The 19,682-nt window shown below is 35.6% G+C and overlaps 1 protein-coding gene across 1 annotated transcript; it reads right to left on the reverse strand.

Moving 5' to 3' along the window:
• Window positions 1-63: 63 nt before the first annotated feature.
• On the reverse strand, window positions 64-19,504 carry LOC129281178 (large ribosomal subunit protein uL1m-like). The gene is made up of 9 exons (XM_054917121.2): window positions 19,417-19,504; window positions 13,746-13,869; window positions 11,649-11,814; window positions 7,588-7,716; window positions 4,859-4,939; window positions 3,785-3,974; window positions 3,310-3,413; window positions 2,608-2,689; window positions 64-1,342 (listed from the first exon to the last, which is right to left on the reverse strand). The coding sequence occupies exons 1-9, from the start codon at window positions 19,481-19,483 to the stop codon at window positions 1,206-1,208; spliced, it is 1,080 nt and encodes a 359-aa protein (XP_054773096.2). The 5' UTR covers window positions 19,484-19,504; the 3' UTR covers window positions 64-1,205.
• Window positions 19,505-19,682: the final 178 nt, after the last annotated feature.

Raw genomic sequence — 19,682 nt, forward strand, 5'->3', positions numbered from 1 at the left:
ATTATAATCACAATCATCATCGGTAGAACTGGAAGAAAACAGAAAAGAAGTGAAAAACAATCCTTTCAATTTATATAGGCATTTTATGTACAAAAACAGAAGACAACCTTGTAATTATAATATCTAATTATTTTACTCTAAATCAGGGGCCTTGTTTCTTCATCATGAACCATAATTCAATGAAGTCCCCAGAAAAGGACAGCGCTAAAACATTTAATCAATCATAACTTGCAATAAATTGTGATTTCATTACATAAGTAATGACATACTTACAAGAGCGATCAATTTTACAAGTGATTGAGTAAGAATGTTGCTTGAAGTTCCCCCTTGGCACAAAAAAAATAATTTCACTTATTTCAACGAGTGCCAACTCTCAAATCAAATAATCAGTTCCTATAAAGACATACATGTGTGAGATTGTGCGCCAGAATGTTAGAGATTTGATTGGTCCATATTTTTTCAGAGTCAGGTCAAGACAAAGACCTCTTTCTATTGCATTAATATAAAATTATACTATCTTTGTTATACCATGCTAAGTATCATAACAATGGCCAATCATAATCAAAGATTCATGGTAGTTACCATTGGATGACAAAGTAGCCATAATAGTGACTTTTATGCAACCGGGCCCCGACGTCCCATTGACTTTGTACACAAATTCTTGAGCTTTGTTACACAGGTGGGTTGTTTCACCGAGAGTTTACTGGTATGAATTTGTAGATGATTTTCCTTGTTTGAGCTCATTACATGAAAAGCAGCAGCAGCAGGACAATAGAAGGGTTTACAGAATATTACCATGTGACACTCCTGAAAAGGGGTGTTGGTGATCTTCATGGAGGTTTGGTGGCTCTTTACTCATGAAAGATCACAAACAGTCCTTTTCAGGACTATCACATGGTGATGCATCATTAACTATTCTATTACCATTCCACCATGAAAATATTCTGTTTCTGTTCTTGTAACTCCTGTAGGAACTCGGAAGGACAATTTCTGCTAGTATATTGCCAAACTGGTATAACCAATTACATAGGAAACATTTCACGTCTAAGTTAATCAGGCATAGAGGCGTGACCTTACAGACGACAGAAATTACTCTCGAGTCAAAGTGGAGATAATGGCAGAGCGAGGATTCAAACTCACAACCTTACGATTATGAGTCCAATGCTCTAACCACAGGACCATACAACCTATCAAAGATAATCTTATCACGATGATTGTTCTAATCTTTCCAATTCCTCTTTGAGCTTCTTATCTTCATCAGCGACGGGAAGGTATTTCTTGAAGTTGATCCTGTGACCGTCTAAGAGAAAGGCAGTCAGGGTGAGTTTCTTGATGAATGGCCCTAAAAATAGGATATAAAGACAAACAAAATGAAAACATGGAAGGCTTGATTTCACAAAATTTAATGGAGATTTCTTTTATACAAAAGGTGAGAAATGAGAAAAACCTGTGCATAAAAAATTAGCAAATATCCATCTAAAGAATATCAGTGTCCTGGATTTTTAAAGGCTGAATTTGGTTGGAACTTATTGGTGGAAGTTTGGCAGGCTAAGTATGGTAGTTAAGTCCCCAAAGTGGTAATCAAATATAGTAAGTAAGGTAATGCAAAACTTGGGGATTGCTCTATAATAAGCGCTTTGTTAAGGCCACCGCACACCTTACGACTGGTCCATGTTTCGATTTGCAGCAAATCGCATCTCATTTTCTGAAAATGTGAAGGAAAAGTATCTTCTTATTTGAGGTTCAAATTATCTGAAAGAATACTAATATAACAATTTTGAATGACTGCAAGAATTCATTTTGGATTAAAGGCCAAATTAATTTCAAACCGTAGCCAATCGTATGATTGCTATTACATCATAACGACTATATATAAAATTCGCTTTTATTCTAATAAGGATGATAGCACAGTCAGATTTGAAAATAGGTATTTGTACGATGATTTGGAACATCACACAGTAAGATATTCCATGTCTCAATATAAGCATCAACTTATACTACGTTTCATTCCATAATCGGATAGCAGACTAATCGTAAGGTGTGCGGTGTCCTTTACCCATCCTGTGATCAAATTCAATGGTACACCATAATTGGCTGAGCCCCAAATACGCAGGTATGAACATGGAAGTCCATTGCTTTTCAGTGTCTGATGTCATCAAAGTGTAATGCAATCATGTTTATACATTTCTGGCCCATACCCAGAAAATAAGATTTTAAGCTTGATCTGAAAATTAAGTCAGGAAAAATCTTGGAACCAGCAGGATTTGAACCTCTCATCTACTGATTGCCGGCCAGAGATTTTACCAGCAGGCCATTACTGGATCAGAGCAGATGTCACAGTGAATTGGGAATACCCCAGTATCTTTGATTTTAGTCTGCCATGGACAATTGAATGGAAAGTTAAAAGTTTGCTGGCGCAGTATGAATAATGTCAACACATTACTGCGTGCAATTTACAAATGTGTTTTTAACATTATTCAACCTTTCCCAGCAAGCCTTTAATCTATGTCCCCAAAAAGCTACAGACAAACCAATATCCCATATACCCAGTCAAAAAACCACTGTTTACTCCCAAGTCTATGAATCTCACTTGTGCGATTTACTTACCATATTGAAGGGGTTTATGTGAGCACACATCAGATACGATGGCAGCCATGTTTTCTTCAAGTTGATCATTGGTCAGACTGAGCTGTATGTTTATAAGATACAGGAGAAAGAGATAGTTTCAAATTCAAAAGGTACCTTTCATTTCTTACTAAAATCCTTACCACATCTTACTTGAATATACAAAGTAATGGAGAGAACTCTGAGCAGAGTCAAATTTCAATCTTCATTTCAGACTTCACTAACTGATTTACAGATGAGGCAACATATTCATAAATAAGGGGAATTCCATTAATTAAGTAACCAAAGTAGAATAACTCTAAATAGAGAAAAAAGTGTGTAGACTCATATCAACAATGAACAGGCTATAAATTACATCACACTAATGAAGCGGATAAATAAAAGTCAACAAATTTATTGGAGGGTCTGAAATTAAGATTGAAAATATGACTCTACTCACTGTTTTTTCCATTCATTTCTTTGTATATCTATAACTAGACTATATAATATTACTGAGAGACTAAAACTGATTAAAATGAAGAAAAAAAATACTTTAAATTTCCATAAGTTGTTTCTTTCTGTTCTCTCCTCCTCCCCTTTCTCCTCCTCTTCCTCTCCCTTTTCATCTCCCTCTTTCTCTTTCTCCTCTTCTACCTCTTCCTTCTCCTCCCACCTTCCACCTCCTCCTCTTACTCCTTCTCTTACCTTGCCAATAGCACAGTTGATGGTGCCGGTCTTGACTTGTACTTTATATTCCTGCCCCTTTCTGTATAGGTTCAACATGGCTGGGATATTGTTGCTAACAGACCCTGTCAGTATATCAATGACAAAGATATATGTATCTTAACAGCACAATACCACATCTCATACACATTCTACAGATGAAATTATTGTGTAACCCAAACATATTTCTAAAGTTTATATATAATTATAGTGAATACCATTCCAAAGACAAATAACTTATGGGCAATTCCATCATCAATCAATCTTCATGAACTGCCTCAGTCATGATCATTTGACAGCAGTAGACTAGAAAACAGATTTTTTTTTTTTAAAGAAAGAATTCACATAAAGGGTTAGACAGACATATTATATACACTTGTTTAAAAAAACAGTAACACTTCCTCTACATGTTTATGATAATAATAACAATAATTGCAAATGATAAATGTATACAAACCTCTTTTAGAAGCGGGGAATCTTTTCCTCAGTTTCTCCTTTAGTTTGGACAGCTTGGGCATCATCTCTGGAGTGGCAACGCAGTAGTGAAAGGACCTATGATGTATCCTGTGATCAAGGATGTCTTGAACAGTGTCAGCGTTACCAACCATGTGAGATCCTGAATCTAGGGCAACTTGGGTGTCAGACTCCTAGAAATAAGGAAGGTAAAATCATATTTAGCCCAAGTCTATTCAAAGATGAAGAGTGGGGGATAAAATGGGGGTGGGGGCTCTCAAAGAAGAACAAAAGCACCTCCAATGGATTCTGCACTGGACACATGCATCACTATATCAGTGCATTATTTTTTTTAGGATTGCATGAAGCTCAATGGTACAAATTACCATAAAAATGATATCCAGACATAATTGTCTAGAGTGATGAGATGAGGGTGATTTAAGACTTCTGGTGATGGGTCTGCAGATACTCTATGGCAACCAAACTGCCGTGGTGTAGTGGTTCTGACTCTCGCCTTGTAATCAGAGGGTCGTGTGTTCGAATCCCACCATGGCCTAGCGTCCTTTGGCAAGGCGTCAATCCACAATTTGCCATTCTCCACCCAGGTGTTAAATGGGTACCCAATATAGGATGCGAAAGCCTATGTAGTATGTCTAGCAATTGAGTCTCGGAACTCATGTTGGAATGCTACCCAGGGAGTGGAGAAAGTGCATACATTGTATACAGGCATGTCAGGATCCGATGACCGGGGTAATAATATATCTGTAAAGCGCTTAGAGACGTTGTTTTGATGTGTTAAGCGCTATATAAATGCGGAATATTAAACTGAGAATGATCATAAACAATTTTTTATGCATTAAGTGTGAGTAAACTAGCTGTACACCCACAATGAATCAATGCATTAAAGTTTCTACTATGGCAACCTTGGCATCCAATGGCAAATACTATGGCAACAACGTTCAATGTCCAATCAAAATTAGGGATTCTACGGCAAACGGTGTTGAAGGACAAAATTACTATAGTAGTAACTTTTATGCAATGGGGGATAGTGTTAAGCTTTGCTAGAAATTATACTCACCTCAGCAAAGCACAATACTTTGTTGTCTTCTTTAAATGGATGTGGTAAGATTACCATGTTCTGAAATGGAACTACCTTTTTCTGAGAAATAGAAGAAAAAAAAAATCACCATGACAGTAATTGAGGCAGGGCAATCTATCAGATTATTAACACACACAAAAATGACAGTAGAAAGTTGCCTTGTGCAGACATTGACAACAATGTTATTCAACTGGAATGGAAAAAAATGATTGAAAAGTGTATAGAAACTAATGGTGATGCAGAACATAGCTTTATCTTAAGAGGAAATCGCACCCAAATGTATAGTTGTTTACAAATAGACAAGAAAAATTAGATGTGAAAATGTGAAATATTGAACAAAAGCAAACAAACAATAAAGACATTTATTGATACTTCTTTTGGTAATTACAACTGTTATTTTTTTAACTTTTATGTTTAATTGTTGTTACTTGTTACTTTTTCAGTTGATAACAAAAAATAGGAATTTATTCTGCTCAAATCCCTTTCAATGCGACAGTATGACAATAAAGTGCATGAATGACAAGCTCCTGTAAGACTGCCCCTCCTGAGTGCTCTTATATGACAAGTTTAATGTTGGTTCAGTTTCACTTTTTAATTAAATTTTGTATCAACCCTTAATTTCAAGTTTTACTTAGTCTTAAGGTGTACTTATTTCTCATCAATGTATCATTGAACTTTGTCTCTTTTAACAATTGTTTGACTCTGCTAATGTAAATATGTAATCAAAGTTGAATCATTATCAATGTAACTTTTGTAATTTTTCTTTTCTTTTTATAAAAAATACCATTTTACTCCTACTATTACTTACTACCACAAAACATCCTGACAGGTTAATATCTTGGTCAAAAACCCTTTAAATACACACCACCAAACTAATCATGTGATAATTCTCAGGTAAATCAGACAAAGCAGCATAAGAAGGAATATCATCTTTGTTCAAAAGACAGAGGGAAAAATCAGTCAAACATATCTCAAAATGCTGACCATCTCATAGAAGGATCTACTAGTATATGGAAAAATAGCTGCTTCCATTCCAAAGATTACCCAATCTGACAAAGAGAAGGACGCAATATAGAAATCAGCGGCAAGAAGTGCCACACCCTGTTTCGATAATAAATGGCCCAACATAGCGGCTGGGGCTCGGTTACACACTATCACCTCCACACAAAAGACCCGACCTGAATCTCGCGGCCATAGTGGAAACGGCCCAATAAGAAGGCCAATGCTGAATCCTATGCAGAAATCAACTAAAAGTCATAATCCCAAGATGGGCAAGTCTAGTTAACTACATGGGTAATGTTATTGTGATACATTGTAGGGAATATTCCCCTAAGATTTGCTCCAACACACAGAATAAAGGACTAACGATTTAAATATTCAGACTGATGCTCTACTTGTCTTTTATGAAGACATTTTACAACAGCTATATATGGTAGTGATAACCACCCCAAGGAGAAAGGTGCCTAGAGGAAAAAAACAATTCTCTTATTTGATATTTACATAGTCCAGTCATCTCATATCTGAGGCAACCATTATTTTTGTTATTGTCCATTTTGTCACATTTCTTTCAAACTTTCAGCATTTTCCTCATTTCACACAAATCAAGTTCTTACCACAAGTCCTCTGTAACCAATTAAAATACGTATGAAAGCCCATTAATTCATTTCATGAATTTGTTGGTCAACCGGTGTGTTGGCTCAGTTGGTAGAGCGTCCATCTCACAACCCGGAGGTCAGGAGTTCAAACCCCAGCCGCATCAGACCAAAAAGACGTTAAAAGATGGGAGTTGCTGCTACCCTGTTTGGCGTTCAATGATAAAGGGATAGAGCCTTGTCGATCTGGCACCACACAGCAGCTGCCGGGCCAACGATATTTAATTTCATGTCTATTTTTTTTTTTTTTTAGAGAGGCCGTGGTCTCTAACACCCATAATGATGGCCATGACACCCTCTTCCTTTTTATCAAACTCTAGGCGACTAAAACTGTGCCCGTTTTAATTTGGTCATGGTGCTATTTTCTCATCAAATGCACCTTTAGAAGTGGTCTTGGATACCGTTAAGATTACACTTTCTAAAACTAGTTTACTGGAAACCGGTTCAGGAAACCAGTTTGAAAGATTGCTGTGCTAGCGTTCCCATTTGATCACCCGAAAGCGGTTTTCAAAATCACTTCACGTAAAGCAAACTTGTTGCTATGGGAATGCTCTCAGTGGGGTGACACGTTTCGGGCAAAATTCGAAACCGCAGCGTAGGCATTCTACACACAGTGTGTGGAGTAGCGCGCTCAAAATGTGCGAAGATTGCTTCCCGAAGAACGATTGTGTCCTCACTTACGCTAAAACCAGTTTAACGAGGCAAAGCGATCTTCAAAACTACATCGCGAGGTGGTTTTATGAACCGGTTTGGAAGATCGCTTCGACCGTTCTCATTAAACTAGTTTCCACTTAACTAGTTTCCAGTAAACTAGGAGTTAGGACGGTAGTGAGAATGGTGTCTTAGTGTCCTCTGCTGCCAGACCTATTTGAAAAAGTGTCCCCTCTAAAGTGGCCTTGCCCCTCCATTCAATTTTGAGGGTTGAATTTTCACGATCATGGAATTTCAAGCAAATTGCTTGATGAAGCCTGATGAAGAAATGATTTCATTCATTTGAATTATCAATAAAACAATGAATTGCATTATCATTCATGATGATAAAAAATATATATTTACCTTTTTCTCAAGAGTCATATCTAGATGAATACCTATGGTGACTGTTCTGTTTTTGTAGAGTTCTGGTTTCCTTACAGGCGCCCATCGATCATGTGACCTCAGCTCTTCCATGGCTTCATGGAAAGTAACCTGTGAAGGAAAAAAAAATGAAAGAAACCAATGGTACTCCTCTCTGTTCATGTTCTTGTTATTAAGGGGCAACCAACAGAGGTGGAATCAAGACTTGGACCATGTAACACAAAGTTTAAATATTGATTGTAAGATTGATTTTATGATTAATCATACATTTTGAGGTTTATTTCCAATTTGTCTAATGCCAATTTGTCCAATTGCAAACTCGTTTACTATCATTTGGTCTACCATCGGTTTGTCCACTATCCACATGGTCTAATTGCCAATTCGTCCACTCGCCATTTTGTCTTATAACCAGTTGGTCAATAGCCATTTAGTCCATATACCATTTGGTCTAATTGGACTAAGTGTTAATTGGACGAAATGAATGAAAATGAAATGGATATTAGACCAATTGTTTATGAGACAAAATGATCATTGACGAAATGGCATTAGACTAAATAAAAGTAGACCATGTGGTGAGTGGACAAGTTGGCAGTAGACGAATTGGCAATTTACCCACACTGATTAATACAATTAATCATACAAATCACAGAGCTGCCAAGTTGTATTTTGCATTTTCAGTATTCTTATCCCCAAAAATCAGTATTTTGACAAAAAAATCAGTATTTTTACCGTGCAAGATAAATATTTTGTATTTTTCCCCAAAAAAGTGTATTTCATAATAAAATGCTTGGCGCACTCGCCCATCACGGCACTCAAGCTGCATGCAAGCTAAAATGTGCACTGCTCTTGCAGATGAAAAAAAAAAAACATTGAAACTTGTGTATATCTCACCCTGGTTTTTACAAAATGATTGAAAAAAAAACAAGTTACCTGAAATTACATTGATCTAATAACCATATTTGTGTACGTTTATGAAATAGAGACATATAGAGATGATTTTTCTCAATAAATTCCGATTTTTTTTTTTTTTTTTTTTTTTTTTTTTTTTTTTTTTAAATACAAAAAACGTATTTTTTAAAGAAAAAACGTACTGCCGTATTTTGGTTGCAAAAACGTACTAAATACGGAAAAATCGTACTACTTGGCAGCTCTGAAATCACCCCCGTTGATCAATCACTATGGTGTATGGTATAGATCCTGATCTGCATTACAAAACCACAGAATAAAAAAAAATCTCCTACAGACATTCAAGTGTGACTTGAACTATCAATCACAGATAGCTCTAACATCTGAAAAGGAAGGGGTCTCAAGAATATTCAAGTTCAATATTCTAAAGTCTGAGAATCGGGATGCAGAGACTTTGCTTAATTGGAATCGTAGACTAGTGATTTTTTTTAAACCATTAATTGTCTTGTCCTGAAAGGGAAACACAAACGTAAAATAGAGATACATGTACATGTAGCTGAAAAAGAAAATAATGATGAAACAGGATCTCGGACAGTACAACGCTGAGTATATGTTTTGTAAAAGGCAAACAATTATTTTCTTAATATTCCAGGGTTACTTTATACAACCTGCCTAAATCAGGAACCTTGGATAAGTTTTAAGATAGCAGTGGATGTGGGTTTTCTGGAGCTCTTTTTTTAATCTTCCATGGTTCTTTTGAATATTTCAGGAACAAATAGCCCCCGAGCCCCCATGTAAATTTTCCCCCTGGCTTGTAAAAGGTGACACAACATTTGCTCTGGCAACAATTGCTCCAGGTGGGAGTTTCATAAAGCTGTTTGTAAGTTACGAGCGACTTTTAAGAACAACTGGTGATCCTTTCTTCTGGTAAATGATATTCACCATCAAATGTTCATTGGTGATTATTAAGTGCGTAAGACAGGATCACCAGTCATTATTAAAGTCGCTCTTAACGTACCAACAGCTTTATGAAACAGCCCCAGGCTTTATTTCGTCTAAGATGTAAGGTGGGTATTTCATAAAGTTTTCGTAAGTTCAAAGCAACTTTACGAACGACTGGTGATCCTTTCTTACGCACTGGATAATCACCAATTAACATTTAATGATTTAATGGTGAATATCATTTACCGTATTTCTCGGAAAATAAACCGCGGCTGTGTATTAACCGCACCCCCAAAATCGGGAGGTTAAAAAAAAAAAAAAAGACAAACCGAGTTTGATAGCAATTTAGGTCATCATCCAATTTTCCTGAAAACATTGGAAAGACCAAAATATACATCACAAATTTTTGTATTTAAAAAAATGGTTACTTCATTCTTTAACTTTATTTTTCAAAGAATACGAATTATTTCTTTGTAGAATAAAGAAAAAAAAGACCATGAAATGGCAGTATTGTATATCAAACTTATAGTCTAAAGACGGAAAATGAAAAAAAAATGATGAGAGAAACTGAGGGAAAAAAATGAAGAATAGAGGACATTATTTATTGCCTGGTTTCTAACCGATTACGATTACGATCGATTACGATTACATGCCTATTGTAAAGCATTTTCCATGCATTTTTTAGGTGTAAAAAATAAATTTTCATTACAAAACAACCAGGGTTTTTTTAAGGAAAAGGAGACCATAAAATTGCATTTTTGAATATCAAAATTATGGTATAAAAAGGGATTTTTTTTTTAAATATTGAGAAAAAAAAAAGAATAAAGGACATTATTTATTGCCTTTTTTAATAACCGATTACGATTGATTACGATTACATGCCTATTGAAGAGCATTTTCCATGCAAGTTTAGCTGAAAAAAAAAAGTTTTCATCACAAAACAATCAGGTTTTTTTTAGGAAAACATTATTAAATTGATAGTAATTAAATAAATAATATATAACAACCTTTACAAAGAAGATTTTTCAAAGAAAACTTCCCAAAATATACTCTTTATTATTAGTAACCAACAAATAATTATACATTAAATATTCTATATAATTCTTGGTTGATACCAACTCTAATTATCAAAGAAACATAGTCAGTTATCTGATGATATTTTGTTGTTTCTTTGTATAAACCGCACCTAATTTTTTAAGATTACAAAGCGGGAAAAAAGGTGCGGTTTATACACCGGAAAATACGGTACTACAAGAAAGGATCACCAGTCGTTCTGAAAGTCACTCTGAACTTACGAACAGCTTTATGAAATGGCCTCAAGGTTAAGGTTAGGGTTGCAATAGGGGTTTGTTAGGTTTAGAATATGCTGTGTTAAATCCAGGGTTGAAGTTGGTCATTCTATCAATGTGTGGAATTTGCAGTGGAGCAATTGTTGCCGGAGCAAATGTCATGGAACCTTGTAAGTTTGTTTTAGGGTTACTGAACAGGGGCTCATTGCTGAGAGAGCTGCAATCAAACACAACTCCAAACGTAAAATGCAACTTGACTGTCAACCAATCAGGAGCACACATTTGTGAGCTTGTGCTTTGCCTTCGATCGCAACTTGTGTATGACCACACACACAGTTGGTGATTGTTCACACAATAGAAAATGGAAGCCATTCAAAATATATCTAATTGTGATATCAATGATATTTAATACATCCTGTTCAACAGCTATTGGGCTAAGCTGGACACACAATATCCAATTAAGAACAGGATGTAGTTGGAAATAATTGACTATTTTATGTAGGACTTGTCAGTAAAATGTGTATATCCTGAACAGTATCTTCTCTCAAATACATTGACATAAATTTATGTAGTAAATGTTTACACTCGGATAATTAGGAGATGTTCTTTGATGAGATGTAGAATTTGATGTGTCAAAATATAAGGCATAACTGCAATGAATGAAACCGGTGTCCATGAAAGTATTATAGTCAATAAAGGCACGAGTATTGCAGTAAAATTTATAGCCCCCTCCCCCCCAACAAAAAAAGATTAATCAATCCATAAATAAAAATCAATGAATAACAGGTGGATTGTTTGATAAAATCTTTCTAAAATCAACCCTCGGGCTAATTTAATGAAAAAGTGAGCGTTTTCATCTTTCATTATTATTAGCGTTTACTGACTCACTCAGTATCTATAACTTACCAATTGTGGAGGATAATGTTGGATCATGTATACATCGTCAACTGGTCTTGCTGCCATATAACCTTTAGGTTTCACCTCTAGGCCAAGCTCATCCAATGCGATACTGTCTTCTCCATCTGATTCATCTGTGGCAAAGTCCTCCTTTTGACTTGAGAGCTGGTTTACACTGGGCAGTCATGAATAAATTAATGATATTATTTAGTTTGTACAAGCTTGGTCTGAAATAAGTTGATCTTCTTTTCAGATGAGCCATCTTGATATTGGCTAACCTGTTTGAGTTCATGCTTCATTTTTTTTCTTTTTTTTTCTTCATTTTTTTTTGGTTTTGGTTTTTTTGTTTCACTTTGTCTTATTCTGGTCTAACTGCCAAATGGTCTAATGGCCACTTGTCTAATTACTACTATTATTTGGTCTGATTAATATTTTGTTTCAGCCTTAGTGAAAATTTGCCAAAGTTGTGTCAGACTTATTGGAGTAGGCCAAATTGGATAAGAGACAAACTTAATCAAATTCAGCCAAGTGGAATTAAAAGAAATATGCTAGTAGATAAACTGGTTGTAAAAAACATATGAAGTCAGACAATAATTATCAGTGTTGGATTGTTGATCCTTTGGAATATACAGATTTTTATAAATGTGTGCTTCCATAATGTTGTATTGTCTCTTGAAGAAAAAAAACCAATGTCATCTTTAAATTCAAAGACCATTTCACAAGAAAATTGTCCCCCCCAAAAAAAAAATTAAACATCCAACGTCCCATTGACAGGTAAATTTCCTAAGGCTATGTATTAGTTGAGTTAAAGTGATCATTTCACTTTGTTCTGATTTAAAAAATTTTCCTTTTGGTTCCTGAAAATGGGCTAAACATTAGGCTTATAGTGTAAAAATACCATCCAAAAAGTTTCAAAGTATTATATGTACAGGATCAATTTTAAAACCTTGGAGATGTAAACCAAAGTTTGAAATAATTGGGAGTTGGTTTCAATGACTATGTGTATACAGGGAATCTGTGCACCACAACACATCAATTCTACATGAACACAGCATGACCTACATACAGTGTGTACAAGGTATACACTGAATGTACAGTGCAGCTAATAGTGTGTGTATAGGAGATACACACAACAGAAGGCAGTCAAAATAGCCAACGGACTTTTTGAATTGGAGAAAACTGGTCATAAGCTGTCAAAATCAGGCTAATAAATTGCTACTTGTATCTAAATTAGAGTTTTTCATCCTATATTGTGGTCTGTTTCAGGGTTTTTGAGGACAAAGACAGGCACTCATACGCACGTTTCAACTCAGTTTGAGAATTTTTTTAATCAGCTGCTCACAAAGTTAAACGATCCCTTTGAGTTATGTCTTTTAAAATAGTTATATATATGTCAGTCACAAAATTACAAAGCTGTTACAGTACAATCTGAATTATTTTCTTAAATTTATTTGAGGACAATGTTATTTTTATAGGAGTTTATGCAGGACTGCTATTTTGACATTTGATTTCCTTTTAGAGTTTAGTTATTTACAGTTCCAGCTTTGGTATTTTAGTTCAGCTTTGTTTACATTCTTCATGCTTTTATTGTCATCCATTTCCATTCGACTTTCAACCTGCTTTTCTTGTCTTTCTTTTCCTACTCAGATGTGTTCATTCATTACATTCTCACATCTGATTCTTTTGTTCAACATTCTTATTATGCAATCATCCCCAACATCTTATTCATCTCCATCCACTGTCTATTATTGGTTATCTTTATGAATTATACTCTTCCACTTTTAGTTCGCTCCTCCATTCCATTTGACAGTTTGCTTTTTATGTAATTTGAATATATGTTTGAGTTCTGATGTGACAAAGCAGCCCTTCCAATAAAACAGTGCACTACCAGACTTCATTAAATTCAGTTCCATTTGGTTGTTTTCCAGAGTTAGTTATTCTCTCAACTTGCTGTTTGATGTGTGATTGAGCTTGTGTTATTCCCTTCTTCAGTTAAACATTTATTCCCCATAGACTTGTATTACTAATCCCACCTGACATACATCATTTGATAGGCAACCTTTTAACCGGGTAAATTATTTAAAAAACATTATGGTGCAATCTCACCTATGACAAAGGCATCTGCTGTGAAGGAAGGGGATCATGTATTTGTTCTTCTGAGGCTTAAGGGACACTTTCATCTGTCTGGCTATCCTCATTGCTCCGCTTGCATCTTTCCCAATCTGAGAGCCTGTGAACAAAAGAACAACAGAAAGTGAGGCTAAAATCATACAATTATATAATATAATCATACTATATGATTTTCTATCACTATCAGAATGAAACAAACAATAATTATGCTTAGCATACAATTTCAGTTACTTTGGTGTTTACTTATAGGTCGAGATCTAGATCTACTCTATTTCTCCAACTCTGAGTCCAAACTTGTTTTCCAGACTTGTGTTTGAGAGATCAGTAAAATACCACTTTCATAATTTGTATCTGCAACCATGTATCCTTGTATAAAAAGCCATGAAGAAGGGGAAAGACCTCCACACTAATACCATGAGAAACTTTGAAGTTTCATGAATGAAATGATGCATTATGAATCAAGGGCATATATTGCCTCACATAGCAACACATTGCACTTAAAAAAATATATATATATTACACAGTCCCAGTCATTGCATTTTTTTTGGTGTTGTAAATCTGCTTTTGCTGCAGAAAAAAAAATCTGCACATTCTTCCATTTAAATGTGAATATATCTGTCAATATTCGACATCATGAGTTGATTTAGGGTAAGCACTATTCTTTTTCTTATTTCACAAGATTTCAAAATTCAAATGGTATCAAATTTGTTGGGATTCCTTCAAGATTTCAAAAAGTCACTAGGCTAGGCCTATAGTATCTCCCAAACCCTACTCAAACAAGCCTTCAAAGTTCAACAGGGTCTCCTTTATTTTACAATGATAGAACAAAATCTGTATATTTTCCCCTGTAGAGTGGAATATCTTTGTCAATATTTCAGAGCCAGTTAGTAAGCATACCAGTTAGACTTAACTTACGAGTTAGACCCTACTCCCTAGTTAACGTTGATTTAACACCATATTATTTTTCTTATTTTACAAGCTTTATTTCCAGTGCAGTGCACTCATTCAATGAACAAGTTACTTATGGTGAAGTGGACTATCAAATTTTTTGGATTTCCTTCAAGATTTCAAAAGGATTTTGATCGAGATTACCTCGAGAGAAGTTCGTGCAGGCTCCACTCCACTTCACTACCGCTATACTACGCTCCACCTACCCGAAATTCGAGACCGTGAACTCGATCTGATATTCCGAGTGACAAAGGTGGGATTTTATGGGGGGGGGGGGAATATAAAATTCATGAAACATCACGATCTTTAAAAACAAAACTAATATTCTTACTTTACACAAAGTTTCACTTCTTTTCCATGCTTCTATCAGTCTCAAAATTGGTGATTTAGAGCCAACATGAAGTTCCTCACACGCAGAAATAATTCGCTGCCGATTTCAAAACATTGCATGCGCGAGGGTCCGAGCTCGGACCGGACCCGGTACCTCGCGCATATTGCATCCGCATGCGATGTTTTGAAATCGGCAGCGAATTATTTATATGTGTGAGGGACTTCGTGTTGGCTCTAAATCATGAATTGTAAAATACTTGCATTAGCCAATAAATGTCATATTTTATAATATTTATTGGCTAATGCAAGTATTTTACAATTCATATTTATCGGCCGATTGAAGTATATATTATTTAAATTGGCACTGCTCATGATATCGTCGCCCTCTCTTCTACGCGTCTTGAAACTAGGCTACGAACACTCATTCAATGAACAAGGTTATGATTATAACCTTGTTCTCAGTTATATCTCCATGTGTGGCAAAATAAGGATGGCAATGTTTGGCTTATTTTCTCTTTTTCTTTGGGACAAATGCTTGATTTTTTTTACACTGACAGTTTCTATTACTCCTATTTGTCATACAACTTGACCCTTAAGTAAATTTGATTCTTTAAATTATTTTTTTCTTAATTAAAAATAGAGATTAAAAAATGAAAATTTTCTTGCCATATTATTTTCCACCAATACTAGAGGGCGTACACAAAAATATGCCAAAAATTCGAGTTTTTGAGCGCTCTAGTGAATACAAAAATTATTCCCAAGTTACAAATGAAAAATAAATTGCAACTGTATGGAAATTAGTAATTTTGGTCACAAAACTCAAAAGTGATATTTTAATCATTTTTTAAAGTGTGTGCTCTGTACTGCATTGGCATGCCATAGACAGTCCAACCTGTAGGCTGTAGATTCCCCACAGGCCACAGGCAGGGTGGTTGCAGTGAACAAGTGTATTTTGGAGCAACATTGACTTGTTGTCTCCAGAGTCCAACATACTTACTTGGAGTCGTTGGACTGGAGTCACTCATGGGATCAATGCATCTCGCGTGCGAAGGATTCATATGCACATGGTGCACGCGAATTTTTCACACCCTTTTTACTAAAATAACTAAGCCATTCCTTTTAAAATAATGTTTCTAATTGTGCTATGACACTTACCGAACCATATGGATCGTTTCTTGTCTTCTCTTTGGTGTGTTTTTAAGAAAAAAAATGCATTTTCTCGTGATCTTCACGTAGATACCGCAGGGTCATTGTGGTTGTAAACTTTTGCTTAAAGAGGGCGCGCGATATTATTCACAAGATGTTTGTTTACGGTTCTGCAGCTTGTACTGCTAGCTGCATTTTAGATGCTCAGCATTATTTTCCTCTTTCTGTTTTTTTTTTTGCTGTCAAGCGGTATTTTCTATTGTAGCGCCATCAGCGATGATGAAATGTAAAGAGTCGCCTTGAAATGAAGAAAAATTATGTCACATTAATTCGTTAGTTTGTTTCCTATTTTTTTTCACTTTTTTCTTCTTCCTCATCTATGATCAAAGGTGAATACCTTTTTTTGATATCTGTTCTAAAAGCTGGACATTTTAAATATTTTGTTCAAGTAAATAAATCAACAGGATAGTAATCAAAATGCGATAGAGCTGCCCGAGCTGAAAATTCTGATACAAGGACTTGAAAATAAAACATTCTGAGCACTTTTTATAACCATGATGAGGAGACCTATATATATATATATATATATAAAATGCTTGATTTATTTACGCCTATATATATATATATATATATATATATATATATATATATATATATATATATTTATATATATATATATGTATATGAAATAAGCTAACACGAAAAAAATACGTTTTGGGGACTGTTAAATAAGAATTCATGAGTGGGATAGGTAACTATCTATTCTATTCTTGTTCGTTTTCTATTATTATTTGTGTGTTGTGTTTATTTTTCTTGAAGCACCAAAAGGTGGACATGTCCGCTAAGATATATTAACGAAGTCACCATTATTATCACAAGCTAACGGATCAATTAAAATGCGAGCGTGAAACGTGAGCTTCTTTTTTTCTTAATTCAGTCTTAACGATACTTTTTCATCATATTTTAAAGGTGAATCTCATGATTCAAAATGATAAATGCTTGTCGCACGGGCAGAAATAGCGGGACCAATAGTTATTTTCAATATTCCGAACTGCATTCTGGACGTTGTATAAGCGCCTTTGTATAACAATTAAAAGGGTAGGTCTATTTACCTTACAAATTATGCGAGCGCTGAACTTTTGGACATTTAAACCTCAACAAATGGACATTTTTAAAATATGAACAACATCATAAATGTCACTTACAAAAATGATGCCAGCGCGAAGCTCGCGCTTAGAGTTTTTGATATTGATGACAGGACTGTATCTAAATGAAAAATAATGCGAGGGCATTTGCGCTTAAGATTTAAATTTGGGATTTGAAAAGTCCGACAGATTACCTATACTTTTAAAAGAGGAATGACCTCCAGAATTCAAGCGCGAAGCGCCAGTAGATTTATGTTGAAGTTTAGACCCAGAACAGGGACGTTGAACCTTTATAATCATGAAAAAGATGGTATTTTTATAAATAAAACATGGGAGTCTAATTTTGTTTTAGTGTTAATATTCAGATCTTCAAACTTGACATTTTCCTATCCCCTTCATTATCCCCTCTCCTTCTCCCTTTCCCCATTTTCGTTCTCCCTTCTTTTCTTCTCTCCCTTTCCCTTCCCTTTTTCGCTTTTCCTTTCCCTTCTTTTCTTTCCTTTCTCCCTCCCCTACTCTTTTCTCGCTCTTTCCATTTTTCTTTCCCTCTCCCTTCCCCTCTTCCTTTCTTTTGTTTTCTTTCTATTTTATGGTCTCCTTTTCCCTCTCTCTCCTCTACCTTTCCCCCTCCCCTGATCTGTCTTTTATTGTCTCTCCTTTCCTTTCCCGCCCCCTCCATTCCCTTTCTCGCTTTTTCCTTTCCCTTCTTTTCTTTCCTTTCTCCCTCCCCTATATACTCTTTCCATTTTTCTTTCCCTCTCCCTTCCCCTCTTCCTTTCCTTTGTTTTCTTTCTATTTTATGGTCTCCTTTTCCCTCTCTCTTCTCTACCTTTCCCCCTCCCTTTTCCTTTCCCTTTCCCTCTCCTTTTTTGTGCAAACATTAACACGAACATCTTGCTTCCTACACACACACACAAACGCCCGCAATCTAACACACGTAATGCGAAACAATCGGGACATTATCATTTTGTTCATACATATATATGTATATTTTCTCAATGAACATTTTCATCTATTTAAAGCTTTGAAAATTATCAAACAATGATTCCACAGGCGAAATCTCAATGATCATTAGAAAGGTACTTTACCCATTTTCATTTTATGTCATTGTGATTATTCCATACTAAGGCAACATATTTTGGATATAAAAATACGTGAAGGATATGTTCCTCTTCTGTTTTATACTTTAACACAAAACATTTTGTTCAACCAAATTATGATTTGTATTTCCAAGTTCCATGTAATATTTTCATTGGAAAATCTCTTAAAGGTCGAGTGCACCCCAGAAAAAATTGTTTGAATAAATAGAGAACTATGTTGATTTTTGGTACAATTTCCTATTATGCGCCGACGACTTGAATCGAGAATGTTCGATAGGAAAATTTCGCATTTCGATTGTTGTTTGCGTAATTTCCACCGCAGTACGAAGGATGACTAAGGACGGACCGAGCGAATTATCCTGGTTGAGATTTGGAGGTAAGCGATAAAAACACTTTAATAAATAATTTATAATTGCTTTTTCAAATAAACTTGATCATACGATCAAGATTAACATAGTGGACAAATATTGAAAGGTTGGGCGTAGTTTAGTCCCTCACATTCGTGTGATGAATGAAAACGTCAAAATGCACTATGAAATCACATGTGTTGTGCGAGGTTAGTATACTAACCTCGCATGTTGTGTGAGTGGACTGGAGTTGGACTCTTACTTAGTCTTGGAGCGTGTGGGCCTATGGCATGCCGTACCACCAGGCTTCATGGGGAGTAAGCCTACGTATAGGCCTAGTAGAAAAAAATTTACTCCTCAGAAGCCTCCAGGCTATCCACACCAGCACTGGCAGTGCAGTGGCAGACCCTCGGCCTCGCCCCTGCGCAGCCGGCACTCGCAGCGAGAAGATCCGCCGATGGCGATGTCTCATCTCAGACTCAGTCTCAATCACCGACTGACACTCTCTAACTCCACGAACCACAAAATTCGCAAGCTCCTAGTGTTACCATGACTTTTGGTCAAAATAATACATACCAATTACAATAGATACATTTTCATACAAAAATAAATAGACAATTAATGAACAAACCAATCCCGATTGATCCACGCACTACCCGAGCAAGAATTTCAGTTCTCATGGACATGGAGGCTGCCATTTTGAAGGAACAGTGAACATTAACAAGAGAGGGAGACATACCGGTACGGTACCGGTACTTGGTATTGACAGGTACACTATATAGACGTGCTTTAAAAGTATAAATATTGACATTAAAAAATAAAATGATCATGTTGATTAAAGGGATTCCAGCTTTGGTTAAAAGACAAAATAATAGTGAGACCTAAGAAGTAGTTGGA

This window comes from Lytechinus pictus, chromosome 18, assembly GCF_037042905.1.
Source record: "Lytechinus pictus isolate F3 Inbred chromosome 18, Lp3.0, whole genome shotgun sequence".
NCBI lineage: Eukaryota > Metazoa > Echinodermata > Echinoidea > Temnopleuroida > Toxopneustidae > Lytechinus > Lytechinus pictus.